The following is a 22,365-nucleotide window of genomic DNA, read 5'->3' on the forward strand; positions in this document are numbered from 1 at the left end:
TATAATGGGCTCCATTTTCATCCATCTCATTAGAACTGATTCAAATGTATTCTTTTTAATGGCTGAGTAATATTCCATGGTGTATATGTACCACAGCTTTCTTATCCATTCGTCTGCTGATGGGCATCTAGGTTGCTTCCATGTCCTGGCTATTATAAACAGTGCTGCGATGAACATTGGGGTGCACGTGTCTCTTTCAGATCTAGTTTCCTCAGTGTGTATGCCCAGGAGTGGGATTGCTGGGTCTTATGGCAGTTCTATTTCCAGTTTTTTAAGGAATCTCCACACTGTTCTCCATAGTGGCTGTACTAGTTTGCATTCCCCCCAACAGTGTAAGAGGGTTCCCTTTTCTCCACACCCTCTCCAGCATTTATTGCTTGTAGACTTTTGGATAGCAGCCATCCTGACTGGCGTGTAATGGTACCTCATTGTGGTTTTGATTTGCATTTCTCTGATAATGAGTGATGTTGAGCATCTTTTCATGTGTTTGTTAGCCATCTGTATGTCTTCTTTGGAGAAATGTCTGTTTAGTTCTTTGGCCCATTTTTTGATTGGGTCATTTATTTTTCTGGAATTGAGCTGCAGGAGTTGCTTGTATATTTTTGAGATTAATCCTTTGTTGCTTCATTTGCTATTATTTTCTCCCATTCTGAAGGCTGTCTTTTCACCTTGAGTATAGTTTCCTTTGTTGTGCAAAAGCTTTTAAGTTTTATTAGGTCCCATTTGTTTATTTTTGTTTTATTTCCAATATTCTGGGTGGTGGGTCATAGAGGATCCTGCTGTGATTCATGTCAGAGAGTGTTTTTCCTATGTTCTCCTCTAGGAGTTTTATAGTTTCTGGCCTTACATTTAGATCTTTAATCCATTTTGAGTTTATTTTTGTGTATGGTATTAGAAGATGTTCTAGTTTCATTCTTTTACAAGTGGTTGACCAGTTTTTCCAGCACCACTTGTAAAAGAGGTTGTCTTTTTTCCCTTGTATATCCTTGCCTCCTTTGTCGAAGATAAGATGTCCATAGGTTTGTGGATTTATCTCTGGGCTTTCTATTCTGTTCCATTGACCTATATTTCTGTCTTTGTGCCAGTACCATACTAACTCATGAAAAATACTGAGATTTTTCTCTGTGGCCTGATCATGGTTATATTGTTATATGTGTGGGGTAGTTGGGTACAAAGAGAGAATAAAGTAAAGATATATATGGGTATGAGGCTAAATGCATTAAGTAACATATTAAATTATTTAAATATATTTACCTTATGTAAGCTTCATCAGGAAGCTTCCATAAGCTTCTTATCCTTCTCCATCAGAGGGCAGACAGATTGAAGACCACAATCACAGAAACCTAACCAATCTGATCACATGGACCACAGCCCTATCTAACTCAATGAAACTGAGTTGTGCCCTGTAGGGCCACCCAAGACAGACAGGTCATGGTGGAGAGTTCTGACAAAACATGGTCCATTGGAGAAGGTAATGGCAAACCACTTCAGTATTCTTGTCTTGAGAACCCCAGGAACAGCATGAAAAGGCAAACAGGTATGACACTGAAAGATGGACTCCCTAGGTCGGCAGGTGCCCAGTGTGCTACTGGAGATCAGAGGAGAAATAACTCCAGAAAGAATGAGGAGATGGAGCGAAAGCAAAAACAACAACCAGTTATGGATGTGACTGGTGATGGAAGTAAGTCTGATGCAGGAAAGAGCAATATTGCATAGGAACCTGGAATGTTAGGTCCATGAATCAAGGCAAATTGGAAGTGGTCAAACAGGAGATATCAAGAGTGAACATTGGAATTGTAGGAATCAGCAAACTAAAATGGACTGTAAAGGGCGAATTTAACTCAGATGACCATTATATCTACTACTATAGGAAAGAATCCCTTGTAAGAAATGGAATTGCCATCATAGTCAACAGGAGTCTGAAATGCAGTACTTGGGTGCAATCTCAAAAATGACAGAATGATCTCTGTTCGTTTCCAAAGCAAACCATTCAATATCACAGTAATCCAAGTCTATGTCCCAACCAGTAATGAAGTTGAATGAATAAGTTGAAGTTGAACAGTTCTCTGAAGAGCTACAAGACCTTATAGAACTCACACCCAAAAAAGATGTCCTTTTCATTATAGGGGACTAGAATGCAAAAGTAGGAAGTCAAGAAATACCTAGAGTAACAGGCAAATTTGGCCATGGAGTACAGAATGAAACAGGGCAAAGACTAACAGAGTTTTGCCAAGAAAACGCACTGGTCATAGCAAATACCCTCTTTCAACAACACCAGAGAAGACTCTACATATGGACATCACCAGATGGTCAATACCGAAATCAGATTGATTATAGTCTTTGCAGCCAAAGAAGAGAATCTCTATACAGTCAACAAAAACAAGACCGGAAGCTGACTGTGGCTCAGATCATGAACTCCTTATTGCTAAATTCAGACTTAAATTGAAGAAAGTAAGAAAAACCACTAGACCATTCAAGTATGATCTAAATGAAATTCCTTTCAATTGTACAGAGGAAGTCACAAGATTCAAGGGATTAGATCTGATAGAGTGCCTGAAGAACTATGGACAGAGGTTTGGGACATTGTACAGGAGGCAGTGATCAAGACCATCCCCAAGAAAAAGAAATGCTAAAAGGCAAAACGATTGCCTGAGGAGGCTTTACAAACAGCTATGAAAAGAAGAGAAGCAAAAGACGAAAGAGAAAAGGAAAGATATACCTATTTGAATGCAGAGTTCCAAAGAATAGCAAGGAGAGATAAGAAAGCCTTCCTCAGTGATAAATGCAAAAAAAAAAAATAGAGGAAAACAATAGAATGGGAAAGACTAGAGATCTCTTCAAGAAAATTAGAGATACCAAGGGAATATTTAATGTAAAGATAGGAACAATAAAGGACAGAAATGGTATAGACCTAAGGGAAGGAGAAGATATTAAGAAGAAGTGGCAAAAATACACAGAATTATACAAAAAGATCATCACAACCCAGATAATCACAATGGTGTGATCACTCACCTAGAGCCAGACATCCTGGAATGCAAAGTCAAGTGGGCCTTAAGAAGCATCATCAGGAATAAAGCTAGTGGGGGTGATGGAATTCCAGTTGAGCTATTTCAGATCCTAAAAGATGATGCTGCGAAAGTGCCACACTCAATATGCCAACAAATATGGAAAACTCAGCAGTGGCCACAGGACTGAAAAAGGTCTGTTTTCATTCCAATCCCTAAGAAAGACAATGCTAAAGAATGCTCAAACTACCACACAATTGCACTCATCTCACATACCAGCTAAGTAATGCATTAATGCTCAAAATTCTCCAAGCCAGCCTTCAACAGTATGTGAACCATGAGATTCCAGATGTTCAAAGCTGGATTTAGAAAAGGCAGAGGAACCAGAGATCAAATTGCCAACATCTATCAGATCATCAAAAAAGCAAGAGAGTTCCAGAAAAATATCTAATTCTGCTTTTTTGAATATGTCAAAGCCTTTGACTGTATGGATCACAACAACCTGTGGGAAATTCTGAAGGAGTTGGGAATACCAGACCACCTGACCTGCCTCCTGAGAAATCTGTAAAGCAGATCAAGAAGCAGCAGTTAGAACTAAAAATGGAACAACAGACTGATGCCAAATCGCGAAAGGAGTATGTCAAGGCTGTATATTGTCACCCTGCTTGTTTAACTTATATGCAGAATATATCATGAGAAATGCTGGGCTGGATGAAGCAGAAGCTGGAATCAAGATTGCCAGGAGAAATATCAATAACCTCAGATATGCAGATGACACCACCCTTATGGCAGAAAGTGAAGAACTAAAGAGCCTCTTGATGAAAGTGAAAGAGGAGAGTGAAAAAGTTGGCTTAAAGCTCAACATTCAGAAAACTAAGATCATGGCATCCAGTCCCATCACTTCATGGCAAATAGATGGGGAAATAGTGGAAACAGTGACAGACTTTATTTTTTTGGGCTCCAAAATCACTGCAGATGGTGACTAAAGCCATGAAATTAAAAGACGCTTGCTCCTTGTAAGAAAAGTTATGACCACCTAGACAGCTTATTAAAAAGCAGAGACATTACTTTGCCAACAAAGGTCCATCTAGTCAAAGCTATGGTTTTTCCAATAGTCATGTATGGATGTGAGAGTTGGACTAAAAAGAAAGCTGAGAGCCGAAGATTTGGTCTTCTGAACTGTGGTGTTGGAGAAGACTCTTGAGAGTCCCTTGGACAGCAAGGAGATCCAACCAGTCCATCCTAAAGGAAATCAGTCCCTCAGTCCTGGGTATTCATTGGAAGGACTGATGATGAAGCTGAATTGAAGCTGTAATACTTTGGCCACCTGATGTGAAGAACTGACTCATTTGAAAAGCTCTGATGCTGGGAAAGATTGAAGGTGGGAGGAGAAGGGAACAACAGAGGATGAAATGTTTGGTTGGTATCACCGACTCAATGGACATGAGTTTGAGTAAACTCCGGGAGTTGGTGATGGACAGGCGTGCTTCGGTCCCTGGGGTTGCAAAGAGTTGGACCTGGCTGAGCGTCTGAATTGACTGACTGACTGAGTCATTTAAGTTGTGTTGTTAAATTTCTATATGTGATAGCCAGATCCTCAATAGTCTTCCATTAATTTCTGAGAATTGTTATCTGTTTGTGACTTTGCCAGTTTTTCTTTGTATTTTCAGTTTTTCAATAGATATGTTGATGCTCTGTGGTCACATGTTTAATACTAATAACTTTTAAATAATTTTTATCACCCCTTCTCTTCATGTGACTTCTTATTGTCTCTCTTTTTTTCCTTGAAGTGTATTTTGTCTAACATTATTACAGCTGTTCCCTTCCTAAACTTTGTCTGTTATATCTTCCTTTCCTTCCTTCATTTTTAAGTTCCTATATAGCTTTCATTTCATAAATATTTCTGGTAAATGACTATAATGCTTCCTAATTTGAAAGCCTCTTTCTTTTATAAATGAATTTAGCATATTCATATTGATGAGAATTAGTAATATGCTGTCATTTAACTTTGTGTTTCCTGGTTATTGTGTGTTCTTTTCCCCCCTTTCTTTCCCACATCTTTTATCTTTTTAATGGAGACTCACATTTCTTTTTTCTGTTTTTCCCTCTTAATAACTTGGAAGTCATACTTTGCATTTTAAATTTTCTGTTAGGAAAATTCTTAAATTTTTAACACTAATAGTTGATCTTATATTTTTCTGCTAATATCTAGAATTTTAACTACCTCTATTTCACACCCTAAAATACTTCTGTCACCCTTTGTTCCATATTTCCTTCCCTCTAGCACCTCTTGTGTCAGTGTAATCTGAGGTTTGGATGCTACATTGTAATTTCTTTATCTTTTTTTTATATTTTCATTTTTTCTTTTTGTATGAGACATAAGACTCAAGAGTAAACTCTGTCTCTTTTTTTAAACTTTCTTCTTTCTTTCTCCCTTCCAACCTTACTTCCCATATCTCCTATTTCTAAGTTTTTTTTTTCTTCTTGACAGAATATATAGTACATTGAATCTTTCAGATTATTTTCACCTGAAGATATATTTAGTTGTATGTATCTTCCACTACCCTTTATACCTCCTGCATCACTCGATTTTTTTCGTATTGAGGTCACAAATGTCAGATTTCAGAAATGTTTAAATGCTTCTATTAGGTGGTCTTTGAACCTTGTTTCCATTCTCCACAAAAGAAAAAGAAAAGAAAAGAAAATGATAAGGAGGTTATAATCTAGCATCAAAATCCAGGGTTATATCTATATAGGAGGTGCTAGAGGGAAGGAAATATGGAATGAAGGGAAATAAAAAACATTTTAGGGTGTGGGATATTTTAAATTCCAGATATTGGCAGAATAGAAGATCTATGAGTGTTAAAAATTTAAGAATTTTCATAATAGAAAATTTAAAATGAAAAATAAAACTTGCAAATGACAAGAGGGAAAAAATAGAATAAATAAATATGATCCCCCTTTATAAAGAAAGCAGATAAAAGATATGGGGAAAGAGGGCATAACAGTCTAGTGCAGGCTTATAGAACCACTCACTCTTTGCAGCCTACCTATCCTATGTATAGGTTTAGGTGTGTGTGTGTTTTTCATCCAAAGACTTCAGATTTTATGTATAAAATTACTTTATAGGATTTGAAGAGGAAGGGGGAAGCCTCCCAAATGATCACCTCTGTTATTTCTTCATATTATTTCTTTAGGTGTAGCAACCAGGACAAGGGGATTCAGGGTCAGATGAAGAGAAGAAGGGAAAAAACACAAAAGTCAATTAATGGACTTAGTCTGTGTATATGAAGCAAAGCTTTTGCAAACACATAAATATCAAGTGATTAACCTTTGCTCTGTACTTGTTTTTTTTAATTGTGTACACTCATTATATATTCTTTTTCATTTTTAGGTCTTGACTCTAATCATGGCCAAACCTTATGAATTTAATTGGCAGAAGGAAGTTCCTTCCTTTTTGCAAGAAGGAGCAGTTTTTGACAGATATGAAGAGGTAAAGGAGTGTTATCAATCTTTTCTCTCAAAACATTATGATTTTTTCATTTTAATTTAATTACAGTATTGAGTAAATAGTATTTGACATAAGTAAGAACCTCTTGGAGATTTATAAGTTGGAATAGTTGGAAAGAGTCAAAGTTGTGAGATATAATAATGATAATAATACTATAATTTATTGAGCACTTTCTCTGCGCCAGCTATAATAAGGATGATGACAGTATAAATTATTGTGTGCTTACTGTGTGCCAAAAAACTTTCTAAGCACTTCCTCCTGTATTATTTGTTCAACTCCTTACAATAACCTTATTAGGTCATTGCCACAATTATGCTTATTTTGCAGATGGGTTTCATGGAGTAATAGTTTTTGCTTGATGAAGTGCTTCAGGCATTCTTTCCTCATAAGACTTTCTATTTGTCATAAATGTAATAGCGCTCAGACTTTGTGCTGGTCAGTCGTCTCATTTATACAGACCAATTTGACCAAAGCTTTGCTTTGCATACTTCTGCTTCTACTGTTTATTGCTTGTGCCCTTGCAAGGTGTCGGTGGCTCCAGATTTGCTAGAAACCAGGGGCTTGAGTTCATCAATCTATTCAGAACATTTAGGTAGGTGAGTGGAAGCCTTCCTTGCATTGTTAATATGTTGTTTTTCTTAGATTTTACTTGAATTTGAAGTGAGCTGGGGAGGGAAATGTGATGAAACTGTATTGTCGCTATAGTGAAGTAAGATGCAAAACTTGTTCAGACTTCATGTAGAGTCACAATTGGTTCCTTTCGGAATCCATGGGATATATTATATGTGGCCTCCCAGGGCTTCAGATCATCAGACTTTTCTCATGAGGTCTATGGGCTGACACAACTCAGTAATTTGTTGACTTGGTTTTTCCAGTGTTGTAGCATGATGCTCTCTAGGTTTGTACCATAGTTGCTTTGTGTAAGCAAAATTGAGGAAAGAAAAGGATGGACTCAGATGTGGTCAATGTTCTCTGTACTGAATCAGCGTATTGGGGGTGACAGTTACTTATATGACTGAAGCGTTACTGCTTCTCTGAAAGAACAGCTAACTGCATTCTGCTATAAGAAGAAAGAGAAAACAATTTTCTACCACCTAGAGGCAACCACTGTTAACTCTTTGGTAGATTTTTTCTAATCTTTTTCTACTCTTTTTGTTTTTCCTCTTCCATCATTATAGAGTAATCTTTTGAAAATGTAAATCAGAACCTCTTTTTCCTCTATTTAAAATGCTTCCATGACTATTGTATTATAGGAAGAAGGAAACTCATCAGAATGAAATACAAGGCCTTCCATCATTTGACTGCTACCTTATTCTCCAGTCTTGTTCCCCACTAGTTTTCTACACACATTCTTGGTTTTAACACTAACAATACACTTACAATTTCTATTCTATTTCATGCTTTGTATATATTCTGCTGCCTTTTCCTGAAATGCACTTATCCCTCCTTGTTTTACTGGCAAACTCCTATTCATCCTTCAGAACCCAAAGGAGAAATCTTTACTCTTTAATATCTTCCTTGACCCATTCAATAAGAATTGATCATTCCTCTGTGCTACCTCTAATGTACCCTTGCACATATTACACTGTACTCACCTTTTTTTTTAATTTTTTCATCTCTCGTAGTGTACCCTGCATTTCTTGAGGTCAAGAGCCATATTTTACTTATCTTTTTCTCTACAGGGACTAGCAGAATGTCTGCAACTGCCAAATTCACTGTATATGTCTAATATCTAATGTCAAAGGGGATTTTAGACGTAATTGATCCCAACCCAGTCTGGTTTTATCATAGTTTGTACATTTTCTTGATAATTGAAAAGGTGAGAGGACATAGTAATCCATGAGATCCATATGAAAATCTGTACTTCAACACATTCAAAATATTAGCCTAAATCATACCACATTTTCATCTTTTAGATTAAAAACTATCAATATCAACAATTTGATATAGTTCAAACCTAAGTGAAGAAGTGAAAGTCACTCAGTTGTGTCCGACTCTTTGCAACCCCATGGACTGTATAGTCCGTGGAGTTCTCCAGGCCAGAATACTGGAGTAGGTAGCCTTTCCCTTCTCCAGGGGATCTTCCCAACCCAGGGGCTGAACCCAGGTCTCCTGCTTTGCAGGTGGATTCTTTATCAGCTGAGCCACCAGGGAAGCCCAAGAATACTGGAGTGGGTAGCCTATCCCTTCTCCAGAGGATCTTCCTGACCCAGGAATCGAACTGGGGTCTCCTGCATTGAGGAGGATCCTTTACCAACTGAGCTATGAGGGAAGCCCACAAAGTAAATTCTCTTGCCTACTTTTGCCCACTTCTCACACCTTGGCAAAGAAAGCCAAGACTAGCTTGGATGCATTTCCAAGCTTTCTCCCAGGTACACCAGGTCTAGACAGTACCCATGCCACCACAGTGATGGCAATTGACCTTCATTGTGAGCTGACAACAGACATCTCTCCCTGAATCTGCTAGAGTATCCCAAAAGATTTGCAGCTTTCTGAGGCAGTTTCCCAGGCTCTGAAAATCTAGAGGATAATTTAAAATACTTGCTGGCTTTCAGTTCCTCAGAGAAGGTCATGTTGTAGAGAATAAGTGTAGTCACTGGCTGAGTGTTTCTTTTGTCGTCATATAAGCAGGAACCTCGGAGAAGGCAGTGGCAACCCACTCCAGTACTCTTGCCTGGAAAATCCCATGGATGGAAGAGCCTGTTAGGCTGCAGTCCATGGGGTCGCAAAGAGTCGGACATGACTGAGCGACTTCACTTTCACTTTTCACTTTTACGCTTTGGAGAAGCAAATGGCAACCCACTCCAGTGTTCTTGCCTGGAGAATCCCAGGGACGGTGGAGCCTGGTGGGCTGCCATCTATGGGGTCACACAGAGTTGGACGTGACTTAGCAGTAGCAAGCAGAAACCTTTTAGAGAAAAAGTACTTTTTTTTTGGATAAATTGTAATGTGATTTGATAAACTATAAGTTTATCATCATCCAATCATTTTTATTTCTCATGGTGTTTTTTTTGTTTTGGTTATTAATCATTACAACTCACTTATATTTAGAAAATACTGATGACCTGCACTTCTAAAGGCATTTGCTTTCTTCCAGGTTCCTCTGAAAATGAGATAAAGCTAGAAGAAAAGAAATCTTAATAAACATTAAATATAATCTCATTAAGCTTTCAACTTTCTTTAGAGCTATTTTACTAGAATGACAAAAACATTTTAGCTTCATAAAGTAAATATATCTCTTCATGAAACGTATAAAATTGGTGTTGACCTTAAAAATAAAAGTTATTTTACCAGCAAAAGTGTGTTTATTTAGGAATAGCAGAGGAATTGCAATATGAGACAAATAAGCGATAGTAAAAGCCATTGACAAGGGCGCTTCCCTGGTGGTTCAGTGGTTCAGACTCTGCCTTCCAGGGTAGGGATGCTGGTTCCCTCCCTGGCCAGGAAACTATAGTCCCACCTGCCATGTGGCCAAAAGTCCAGGAAACATAAAGTGGAAGAAATATTGTAACAAATTCAATAAAGACTTTAAAAAAAAGCCATTGACAAGTCCAGCTAATGGAGGGCAACAGTATTGTGGAGAGAAAAAGGAAGTTGGGAAGGGCTGTTTTGAATAAAAATCCACTGGAGAAAAGTGACAGGAGGGAAGTGGCTGCCGCTCACGGGCCATCTGCTGGCCTGGGTGACTGACTTCTCGTGGGAGAGGCCATGTGACGTCTTTTCCTTTGGGGGGCTGTCTGTATTCTTTTGATGGTTCTCTGCAGTGATGATTCTTCTCTGTAACTGATAATTCTGAGGCAGTTTCCCAGGCTCTGGAAATCTAGAGGATAATTAGAAAAGACTTCCTGGCTTTCAGTTCCTCAGAGAAGGTCATTTCAAAGAGGTTAAATGTAGTTACATCCAGTGGTGGCTTGTGAGAGCTCCCCCTCCTGGCCTCCCCACTCCGTTTTACTGAGGTTTCCCTTTATTAATTTTCAAATCAGAAAGCCAGAGTGTTTCAAACAGACTGTAGCCAGTTTTTCTTATTACAGTTGATCCTCGAACAACACAGGTTTGAACAAGAACAGCTTCATGGTACACTTTTACACAGATTTTTTTTTCAGTAAATACCTACCATTTGTTGTTGTTTAGTTCTGAGTCGTGTCCAACTCTTTGCAGCCCCATGGGCTGTAGCCTGCCAGGCTCCCCTGTTCGTGGGATTTCCCAGGCAACAGTACTGCAGTGGGTTGCCATTGCCTTCTCCAGGGGATCTTCCCCACCCGGGGATCAAACCCACATCTCTCGCTTCTCCTGCATTGGATTGTTTCCCACCGTGCCACCGGGGAAGCCCAAAATACCTACCATAGAACCTTGCAGTCCTCAGAGGGCTGAATCTTTGAATGTGAAACAGCGGATATGGAGGCCTGACTGTAAAGTTAGAGTCAGATTTTTGATTGCACTGAGGTTGGCACCCCTAAAATCCCATGTTGTTCAAGGGTCAACTGTATTTTCCTATCTTGTAAGAGTTGGTTCTTTGGAGCCATGGCCATCAAAATATTCAAGGCAACAAAATATAAATAGATAAGGTTTGTTCCTACAGTTTTTTGCCTGAACAGCAGTGAGAAATGACAACTGACAGCAAGTGGGAGGAACAGGAATTAGAGAAAACACAACGTGATCATCCCACAAACGCCACAGCAAAGGGACCTTTTGTGAAGGAAGGGGTGAGTGCCTTCAGCACCGTATGGCAGCTAATGTTATCATGATGGCTCAAAGGACCGGGTAAACATTAAATTGTGTTCCTCATATCAGTTTAAAGAAGGCAGGGAAGTGTTCAAATCAGTGGGTGAGCATTCACTAGGTCAGATTAAAAAAATAAAAATACTTACTAGACACTGTTTTAAAAATATACATTCTTTTGACAAGAAATGTAACCAGTGCAACTGTATTTAAGTATTATTTTATTATTTCTGCTGAAAGATTTCTTTTGAGGTAGCCCCAAATTTCAGAAACCGCAGCCTGTGTTGTAGCCTCTGATTGTATTCTCATGCCGCTTCAGAAGATCTTTTTATCTAACTTTACTTGACTTTTAAATTACTTACATGCAAAACCTGTTTTGTTTTCTGAGTAATGCAACAAGTGATGCAAAAATCTTCAGACGTTTCTCTCCTCAGAGAGAAACGGCAGTGCACATGCAACCCACGTGTTTCTAATTTCGCTGGCTTCCTGACTTCCCTTCCCTTTATTAAAAGGCTGAAGACCCCATCTCCTGGCTATGAGAACCCTCCCCAGCCTTTCCTAGAATTCCTTGGTACTTACAGCATCCTTGAAATACTCATCTCCTCAGTGCGTGCCTTCTATTTTTATTATCACTACTCTTAAGTATAGCGTCTGACCTACTTCATTTTTTAACTTTGTGGCTGCACTGTGCGTCGTGCGGGATCCCATTTCCCCAAACAGGACAGACCCCATGGCCTCCAAGTGGACGCGTGGGGTCTCAGCTGCTGGGCCTGCGGGGAAGCCCCCTTCACTGCTTTCTCGCCACTCTGCTCCCAGGACGGTCCGCTGCTCTCATTTCTCTCTGCCTATACGTGCCCACACCTCAGGAACAAGGATGCTGTGTCAAACAGGCCTTTATCCAAGGTTTGGTGGGAGCAGAGGCGAATTCAGCACACAGCAGGACACAGTAGGGATCCTGAGGAATAAATTTCAGCTGGGTGGAGAGGTGTCTCTGTCACCGCCTTCTTTTTCACCCCACTCTTCCAAGAGACCTGTTGCTGTTTCTCTTCTTTCACTTTTTTGATCTCTCCCTCAGAATCCTTTTCTAATTCATAATTCACCCTTTTCCTTTTTCCCCATGTGAAATTCCTCTTCTCCAAATGAAAACAACAAAAACGCCCCCTCAAACCAAGGAGGAACATGGGAAATTCTGGTCCTTTCTCACCCTGCGCAGTGTGGCTCTCGGCCCAGCTCACACTCTTGCGTCCAGACTCTTGTGAGACCTCACGTTTGCATAATCTTGAAAGAGAATGGATGTACTTAAACAGACCAAAAGTTTGAAGACGTTTATCCCTTGAAAGCAAACTGGTCTGTTGTCCTCGAGAAGTGGTCACCAGCAGAAATTTGCAATCATGGACATGGTCTGTATCCTGGCTGCTCTTAGCACATGTTAGGGGGATTGTGATACATGGTTGGTAATCTCAGGGTTTTTCCCTCCTGTTTGCGGCTGTCACTGAGTTGCTAAAGTGTATCCGACTCTTTGCGACCCCATGGACTGCAGCCCCCCAGGCTCCTCTGTCCATGGAATTCTCCAGGCAAGAAGACTGGAGTGGGTTGCCATTTCCTTCTCCAGGGGATCTTTAAGACCCTGGGTCTCCTGGTTGGCAGGTGAACTTTTTACCCCTGAGCCACCTGGGAAGCCCCTTTCCCTCCCAACCCAAGCACAAAATCTAGACTGCACTTATTTTTCTTAGAGTGCAACAGTTTCTCTTTAGCAAAATTAATTTAGTTTGGCATTAAAAAAAAAAACAAAAAGATGTGGCCAGCGGGACTGAGGAACTGAGTTTATTAATCTTAATGTTAATTAAAATTTACATAGCTAGATGTGGCTGGTGGCTATCTTATTGGACAGCACAATTTTCTAGACAATCAACTCAAACTACAGGCAGATTTTAAAATACCATCCTCTTTTCCCAACGCGCAGAAGGAACTCTCAGCTCACTTAACTGGAATCTACAGCTTCATCAGCCATTTCTTCTCAGTGGTAGCTGGAGCGGAGATTTAGATATCTCATTAGAGGACTCCCCTCAGCTGCCACTCTCTGCATATCCCAGACCCCGGCGTGGGCTGGGCTGCCCTTTTCCCCACCTGGGGACTTGCATCTGAGGCAAGCTGCCCAGATGGAGTGCCTTTTCTGGCTAAGCTTGGTGTTTATTTGCCCCTCCTACTGAAACCCTCAGCAGCTTCCCTTGCACACAGACATCACAACTGCTGCTAGGGAAACAGAAAGAGTTAAGGCAGTTGTCGATCTCGGAGGAATACGGAAGTGCCGGATCAACAGAAGCTGAAGTAGCCTAGTTTCCAAGGCAGCCCTGAAGCCGAGCTGTAGGCCTCAGGGATGCTCCCAAAGGCCCAGGCAGCCTGCACACCCTAGGCTGTCCATTACTGCAGCGAGGAGTCGTCCACGTGTAATGTTCAAAAAGCTAGAAGCACCACCCTCGCAGAATGTACTTTGGCTTGCAGATTTACTTAGCTCTTCAGGGACGACACGAGCAGGAGGATAGGGCTAGCTGTGAGAGCACCAGCGGAGGAGTGACGAGGCGCCTTGTCAGGCAGAGGCTAAACCAGCCACTTCAGTCGCGTCCGACTCTTTGCAATCCCATGGGCTGTGGCCCTCCAAGCTCTTCTGTCCATGGGATTCTCCAGGCAAGAATCCTGGAGTGGGTTGCCATTTCCTTCTCTGGGGATCTTCCCCTCCCAGGGATTGAACTGGTGTCTCTTAAGTCTTTGCATTGGCAGGTGGGTTCTTTACCACTAACGCTACCTGGAAAGTCCATGTCCCTGCCCTAGAGAACAATAAATTCCCTGGACTCAACTGATGGACCAGTGGTTAAGACTTCGCCTTCCAACGCAAGGATATGGGTACGCTTCCTGGTTGGGAAGCTAAGATCCCACACGCCTCACGGCTAAGGAACCAATACATAAAGCAGAGAAAGTACTATAAGAAATTCAATAAAGACTTTGAAAATGGTTCACATTTAAAAAAAAAGGGATGTTCTTCTATAGAAATAAATCATCCTTGGAGAGGCCCTCTAGACATTGCTCCTGTAAAATATGTAAAGGATATTGATACATAGCCATCTTTTTATCTCATTCTCAGGTTTTGGATAGTTTAAACTGAACTGTACCCACGGAGTCAGGATACCTGGCTTAAAATGTAGAGAGTGGAATTGTAGCCTATTACTTACATTTACAGTGATGAGTGCTTACAGAGTCATGATAATGGTAATAACAATTACAATCACATTAATTAGTCTTTTGATGCTTAGAGCCAACCTAACAGTAGACATGAAAGTTAATTATTATTGACAGAAGAGAATGAAAAAAAACCCTGTTAACTTTGTCAGTGCAAAGCAAGGGTACAGACATATCCTGGAAAGTAGAACTGGTTGGAGTCAGAGGCAAAACCGGAGGCTTAATAGTCTCAGTGGGAGGAAATGTTGATAGTTAGTCGATGGTGCATGAAATAGAGACTTGTGTCCATTATTTGCAGCCAATCACAAAACCAAATCTAGTATAACTTCACATTGGGAAAGGGAAGGAGAAGTAGGGAAATGAGTTCAATGGAGTTCCATTTCTGAATTTTTATCCTAAGGAACCTATCACTGCGTGTGCCTGGTAGATGACTGGCTCTGTTATTGGCTACATCCTGCTGTCTTCAGACGCCAGGCCCTGCTAGAACTGGACGCATAAAACAAAACAAAAAACGTGGCGTGTCACTCTTCCATCTACTGAGGTGCACCCCGGCTTCTCGGTCTGACGTTGCAGGCCCTCGGCGTGCAGCCCGCGGCGTCCTTCCCCCGCCCCAGCCCCGCTCTGCTTCCTGTGACAGGGAAGCAGTGGGTTGTGCTTCTTGTGGGGCCAGGCACCCCCTGGGCATTGGGTCTGGGGGACTGAGGAGGCCTCAGAGAGCAAGCCCACTTTGGGTTGGGTGAGTCCATCAGTGGATCGAAGCACAGCTGAGATGAGGGAAGGGTCCGCCCTTGTGCAGGGGCGCGGGTGTGGGATGCAGGCTGGTTTGTGCAGCCGCTGTCAGGGAGGGTGAAGGCAGGAGCTTCAGCTGCAGAGATGAGCAGTGTCCCCCCAGAAATGCTCTACTCTCCAGAAAGGCACTGGCGCTAGATCCTGAAAGCACTGTGAATCGTTTTGTGCGTGTGTGTTTTAAGCAGGGAAAGAGTAAGGTCTGATACGACCCAAAGGTGGATATGCCTGATTACTTGTGACTGGGAGTGTAGAGGTGGGATTGAATGACTGGCTGAACACTCATTTAGACACATAGGACATCACAGAAGAGGTTCAGGGTGGAAATGAATTAGAAGATTTCCTCACCCATGGGTGTAGAAGGTGAGGAAGAGTAAGGAGTGTGAAACATGATTGGGATTTCTAGTCCAAGAAGCTGGTGGGCTCTGATGCTGGCAAAGAGAAGGCCAGAGAATGGGTAATTATGGATGTGCTGATGTGGTTCTTCTTCCTAAAATGAACAGTATTTATCGTTATATGTTCTGTTGTACCCAAGAAACGGTTTGCATATATAGAAATCACCTAGGTTTTAGTTAAAAATAAATTGCTCAGAAAGGGAGTTGACAAACATAATAAATTACCCAAGAGGGTGAACAAATGGAGACATTCTGTTCCTTTCTCCGTCCTCCACTCCCAGGGCCATTGTTGGCATCCTGGAGGGAGTAGGCATTGTGAGTGGGGGCATGATGTATAAACAGAAATCTGAGAAGTAGGCAGAAGCCTCATCATGTACAGCAGTTCTGAAAGTGTCGTCCCCAAACAAGCATCATCAGCATCACCTAGAGCCTTACTACAAATGTAGACTCTAGAGACTCCCCCAGTGGTCCACTGGTTAAGAATCTGCCTGGCAATGCAGGGGATACCAGTTCAATCCCTGCCGGGGAACTAAAAGTCCACGTGCTCCAAGCCACTAAGAGCCTGTGCACCCAACACAGCCAGAAATAATGCTTTTTTAAGAAAAGAAATAAATGCAGATTCTCAGGCCCATCTCATAGACACTCTGGGGATGGGTCCAGCAGCATATGTTTTAACACGTCCTTCAAGAGATTTCGACACACACCTGAGTGTGAGACTCAGAGGTTGTAGGATGGGGATGGGGAGCTTGGATTTCTTTCTGAGTGTTATGGGAAGCTGTTTTCAACAAGAACTGATGTGCTCTGGTTTACGTTCTGGTAACAGTTTAGCTTTGCGGAGAATGGATTTATAAGGGGAGAGGGAGGGCACTCGGGATGCAGAGTCAGGTTTGAGAACACCAGAAGTCTGATTTAAGGAAGGTGAGTTGGAGTCTTAGTTCTTTCTCTTACTGGGTGTTTCCACACAGGCAGTTCTCTTCACATCTCAGTGCTAGACAAGGGGAGCTAGGAAGGCAGACGTGTCTGGAGAGTGTGCGCTTCACCTGGGGAGTCTCTGAGGTCCCTCCTGCCGCCCTCACAGTCGGCCTGCTGTCATCGCCTTGTGGCTTCTTCCCCATTTGATGGAACAGGTGCCTCCAGAGCCTGAGCGCTCAATCCCTTAATCCCGCTGCAACAAAGCTGTGGGAACTATTGTCAGTCAGGCTTTTTGCAAGAACACCCAGGCCTGTTCCTTCCTCTCGACCAGGCTTTGAAGCAACCTTGCTGATAATGTCATTTGTGCCCTCAAACCCCCAGAGCTTAGAGCCCATTAGCAACCAGAGCAGAAGGTCTTTAATCAAAGGTCTGTATCCTTTGGAAAGTTCTTGGAAGTAAGTGGACTGGAAGGCAAAAGACTCTGATTGGAGCCTTGACCCTGACATTTACAAGTTACAACCTTGGGCTAGTCCTTTAATCTGTCTCCGTGGGCTTCTAGGAGTAGAAAATTGTGGGAAGGTAAGTACCTGGTGAAACTAATGCAAGATCAAGGTATTTTAGTCAGGTTTGTGCAGACTCATCTTGGTGCTGACTTTCTGTGTTCTTCTTCATGGCCACAAAACTCCCTGGAGCTAGGCTCCATGGAAGTCCTTATTTCTCAGAAGTTTCTGCTTTTAATTAGATGAGGGAAGCTCTGACAAGGCTTCTTTCTGCACCTGTTGATTTTCATTTGCTTTCGGCTCAGAATAATCCATATGCGAAGTGGCATATATTGGGATGGCATGTTCTAACACCTTTCAGTGGTTTCAGACAGCAGCCATTTATTAATAAGGATACATAAGAATGAATAGCACATTAATTTTTATGGTCATTTCTTAATTATAGTCTTTGATTCTGCAGGTCAGCCATCTGGGCTGGACTGGGCGCACTCAAATGTTTGCTGGTCCAACTGGGGGGCCGATTGATTTAGGATGGTCTTAAAGGACTGTCTCATCTCCACCCTACCTAGTCTGTCAACTTCCTGCAAGCAGATGGGACAGGCTGTTTCCTGCTTGTGTCTGCTGACTGCTCTAGACCAAAGCAGGTGGGGACCTTGGAAGGGGCTGCCACGTCACCTTGCAAGGAGTGTGTTTTCAGGGAAGGGTGAAGGAGTGTGGCCCTCTCTGCAATCAACCACCGTTATCGTAGGTAGTCTTTATGTAGTCAGCCATTTCACATTGGAAATGCATAGAACGCACTTTTTCTGAAAAGGACCAGATATTATATATTTTAAGTTTTGCAAAGTCATACGGTCTTTGTCACGACTATTTTGTAGCATGGCAGCAGTCATAGAATGTTCAACAGTCCATAGATGAGTGAATGGGCTAAGTTCCAAGAAAAGTTTATTTTCAAAAGCAGGGGCTATGGTTTGCAGACACCTAGCTTAAAAGACAAATAAGGATACATAGGAATGAATAGCACATTAATTTTGATGGTCATGATGATACTTTCAGTTTTGGGTAATTACTTTTAACTCCATCATTTTCCCTTATGAATGCCTTATTAAATTTTCAGTTTAGTCATCCTCAACTTCTTTTTCTTTTCTCTGTAATTACATCAGCTTTTGCTGCATAATCAATTACCCTTGTCTTTCTTTTCTAAGATGCTGTAGTTGTGTTTGTCTTTCTTTTATATTTTTTGCCTCTCTGTGAGGTTTCTTTGGGTTTATATTTCTTCATTTGTTCACTGAGGTAGAAGACAACTGTATTCTCTGGAGGAATAGAAGCATCTCACCCGTGAAACAGAGACTGAGTCAGTCTCATGGAAAACTCTAATACTGGAGATTCATGCTCTTCAAGGGCGCAGGAAAGACTTATTTATGGGAAGATGAGACACATGTCCACTAGGAAACTAGAGGAGGAGATCTGGGCTGGCTTGATTTTTAAGGAGTCTTGATGTATAAGGAGCTATTGAAAACAAAATGTATCAATACAACACGAGAAGAAATAAATCATAAGTATTCGAAGAGCGAACTCACTGGAAAAGACCCTGATGCTGGGAATGACTGAAGGCAAAAGGAGAAGAGGGCAGCAGAGGATGAGACGGTTGGATAGAATCACTGCCTCAATGAACTTGGGCAAACGGTGGGAGACGGTGAGGGACAGGGAGGCCCAGTGTGCTGCAGACCATGGGGCTGTAAAGAGTCCGACATGACTTAGCAACTGAACAACAACAACAAAATAAAATATAAGGAGCTAGTTACTTAGGTTTCTAGAGTATCACTGTACTATGTTAAAGGACTTAGTCAAAATTCAGTGGCTAAAATGACCGTGCTTGTTTATTTTTTTTTTTAGCATGTTTTAAAATTGAAATATAGTTGATTTACAGTGTCATGTTAGTTTCCTGTGGACAGTGCTAGTTTGGGCTTTTTTGCTTTTTCCTATCTGATGTGTGAATAGGAAAGGGCACCGTGTTTGCTCCTTCAAGCCTTGTTTACGGCCGCAGGGGAGCGGGAGCTCAGTGTGTGCCCGGGTGTCCTTTAATTAGGGCTGATAGGTGCAGCCTTGTGGTTCTCCAGGCTGATGGTGAAGGGGCCCCGAGGACATCCTGGCGGCATTCTCTTCGGGATGGCTCTCTGTTCATGCGTGTGGCCCGGCCATTAAGTTAATAAGAGTTCATCCAAGTATGAACGAATGAACAGTCAAATGAAATATACAGCATATTTTAAAGTGAATCATTTTGAAGTCCCTTCTCAAGTAAGAAAATGGCCTTTCTTTAAGCTCAATTTCTTGTGAATTCCCTCATCCTAAAAATGGTGATGAACATTTTTGTTGTTACTTCTGGTTTGGTTGTTTTTATGGAAGACATGTTTCATTGCTTATGTTCTCTGAGAAAGAGCAGTAAGTGATGTTGAAGCAGGGTCTTAGTTCCCTGCCCAGGAGTTGATCCTGTGTAGTCTGAATGAAAACCAGAAATTCTAGTCACTAGTCCACCGACGGGTTAGAGGCTAGAAGCGAAGTGGTCCTGGCTCTTGCCCCATTTGAAATCAAGAATGTTTCAAGGAGGCAAAAGCTGTAAAAACAGGTACAAAGTTTATTATTATTAGCACAGCACAACTTGTGGGAATGCACACAGGGAAACAGTCTATTTAAGACAGAATCAGACTTCCCTGACAGTGCTGCTGCTGCTAAGTCGCTTCAGTCGTGTCTGACTCTGTGCAACCCCATAGATGGCAGCCCACCAGGCTCCCCCATCCCTGGGATTCTCCAGGCAAGAACACTGGAGTGGGCTGCCATTTCCTTCTCCAATGCATGAAAGTGAAAAGTGAAAGTGAAGTGGCTCAGTCCTGCAACCCCATGGACTGCAGCCTACCAAGCTCCTCTGTCCATGGGATTTTCCAGGCAAGAGTACTGGAGTGGGGTGCCATCCCCTGATAGTGAGTGGTAAAGAATCCACCTGCCAGTCCAGGGTTCACCGGTTCCATCCCTGGCCTGGGAAAATCCCACATGCTTCCGAGGAACTAAGCCCGTGTGCTGCAATGCCTGAGCCCATGTGCTGCAGCGAAGAGAAGCCACTGCAGTGAGAAGCCCACATCTGCAATGGAGTAGCCCCTGCTTGCTGCAGCTAGAGAAAGACCGTGCACAGTAACAAAGACCCAGCGCAGCCAAAAATAAATACCTGCTGAAAACCTTAGTAACCAAAGACCAGAGCACACATGCACAGATCAGAAACTCACACCCAGAGAGGGGGGGGGGCGGGCGTCCTCCCTAATGAGGGGGAGCCCAACAGAGGAGCACTTAAATCGTTTATGTATGACGGTTCTTCTGTCTTTGTTTACCTTTGTACAGTTATCTCACTTCTTTTTCACACCTGACCTGTCCTCAGGCCCTCCTTAAGATACGTGAGTGTGTTTCTGCCAAGAGGGATTCTGGTGCAGAGGCCGATAGGAAGCTTGGCTTCACTTACTATGGGGTGGCGCCCCCTCCTTTCTGACCCCCAAGGACCTTTCTGTGCAGTCAGGGAGGTTTCCTTGACTTGGCAAATGGTCATCTCTTCAGTCCAGCAGTCCTCAGTCCTTTATTGTGCCCATCTTTGCATGAAATGTTCCCTTGGTATCTCTAATTTTCTTGAAGAGATCTCTAGACTTTCCCATTCTATTGTTTTTTTCTATTTCTTTGCATTGATCACTGAGGAAGGCTTTCTTATCTCTCCTTGCTATTCTTTGGAACTCTGCATTCAAATGGGTATCATCTTTCCTTTTTTCCTTTGCCTTTTGCTTCTCTTCTTTTCAGAGCTATTTGTAAGGCCGCCTCAGACAACCATTTTGCCTTTTTGCATTTCTTTTTCTTGGGGATGGTCTTGATCACTACCTTCTGTACAGTGTCACAAAGCTCCATCCATAGTTCTTCAGGCACCCTGTCTATCAGATCTAATCCCTTGAATTGAATTTGTCACTTCCACTGTATAATCGAAAGGGATTTGATTTAGGTCATACCTGAATGGTCTAGTGGTCTTCCCTACTTTCTTCAATTTAAGTCTGAAATTGGCAATAAGGAGTTTATGATCCGAGCCACAGTCAGCTCCAAGTCTTGTTTTTGCTGACTGTATAGAGCTTCTCCATCTTTGGCTGCAAAGAATATAATCAATCTGATTTCAGTGTTGGCCATCTGGTGATGTCCATGTGTAGAGTCATCTCTTGTGTTGTTGGAAGAGGGTGTTGCTACTACCAGTGCATTTTCTTGGCAAAACTCTGTTAGCCTTTGCCCTGCTTCATTTTGTACTCCAAGACCAAATTTTCCCATTACTCCAGGTATTTCTTGAAACATTTATTTGGAAATATGTGTGACTGGGAGAAGAAAAAGAGAAAACTGCCTACCTATTGAAAAAAAAAAAAAACTTTCTGAAGTTCATTAATGAAGGCTGTTTAACTCTTTTAGTCATCCATTTGCTTTATCTATTTTAGACCATAATTATTATATTACTACAGCCAGGAGTTCTTAATTTGATTCTGTTAAAGAATTACAAATATAAGTATTTTTCATATATTTTCCCCTAAGAGCAAATAAGCACTGCTAAAAACCCTGATACCTCTATGTTATGACCAGTGAAAATCACCATTTAAGGTTAAAAACTTTTCATTAAGTCTAAATTTTGGGAGGGAAAACCCCACACAACTAGATAAAAAATACTATGAATGAAAGGTAATTTTACATTTTTTACTGAAATCTTTTATTTTTTAATATTTAAGTTTACAAATACTTTTTTGTTAAAAATTTTATTGAAGTATAGTTGACTTACAGTGTGAATTTATTTTTTTTAATTTTAATTAATATGGAACTTTGACTTACAGTGTTGTGTTAGTTCCATGGGTACAGCTAAGTGAGTCAATTAAACATACACATATTTCCATTCTTTTTCAGATTCTTTCTCTGTATAGGTTATTACAGAATAATGAGCAGTGTTTCCAGTGCTATTATATTTCCTTTCAATAAATAGAAATAGACATAAAATATCCTCAACAGGGAAACTTGTAACTGACCCTGAATATTGATTCTGATAAATTAATAAAAAGCACACTAATTATAATAATGTGTGCTAAGTCAGTTCAGTTGTGTTCGACTCTTTGCAACCCTACGGACTGTAGCCCGCCTGGCTCCTCTGTCCATGGGATTTCTCCAGGCAGGAACACTGCAGTGGGTTGTGACCCTCCTCTAGGGGATCTTCCTGACCCAGGGATCGAACCCAAATCTCTTATGTCTCCTGA

The 22,365-nt window shown here is 41.6% G+C and overlaps 1 protein-coding gene across 6 annotated transcripts in view; it reads left to right on the plus strand.

Moving 5' to 3' along the window:
• The window catches only part of PLCB4 (phospholipase C beta 4), a 454,299-nt gene that overhangs the window by 267,739 nt on the left and 164,195 nt on the right, over positions 1–22,365 (plus strand). For all 6 annotated transcript variants that reach the window (XM_061125931.1, XM_061125930.1, XM_061125929.1 and 3 more), the window contains one exon: positions 6,400–6,498. In XM_061125931.1, coding sequence (XP_060981914.1) covers positions 6,415–6,498 — 84 coding nt within the window. In that variant the 5' untranslated portion in view covers positions 6,400–6,414. The remainder of the gene's footprint in view (positions 1–6,399; positions 6,499–22,365) is intronic.

Source organism: Dama dama, chromosome 23 (assembly GCF_033118175.1).
Source record: "Dama dama isolate Ldn47 chromosome 23, ASM3311817v1, whole genome shotgun sequence".
Lineage (NCBI taxonomy): Eukaryota > Metazoa > Chordata > Mammalia > Artiodactyla > Cervidae > Dama > Dama dama.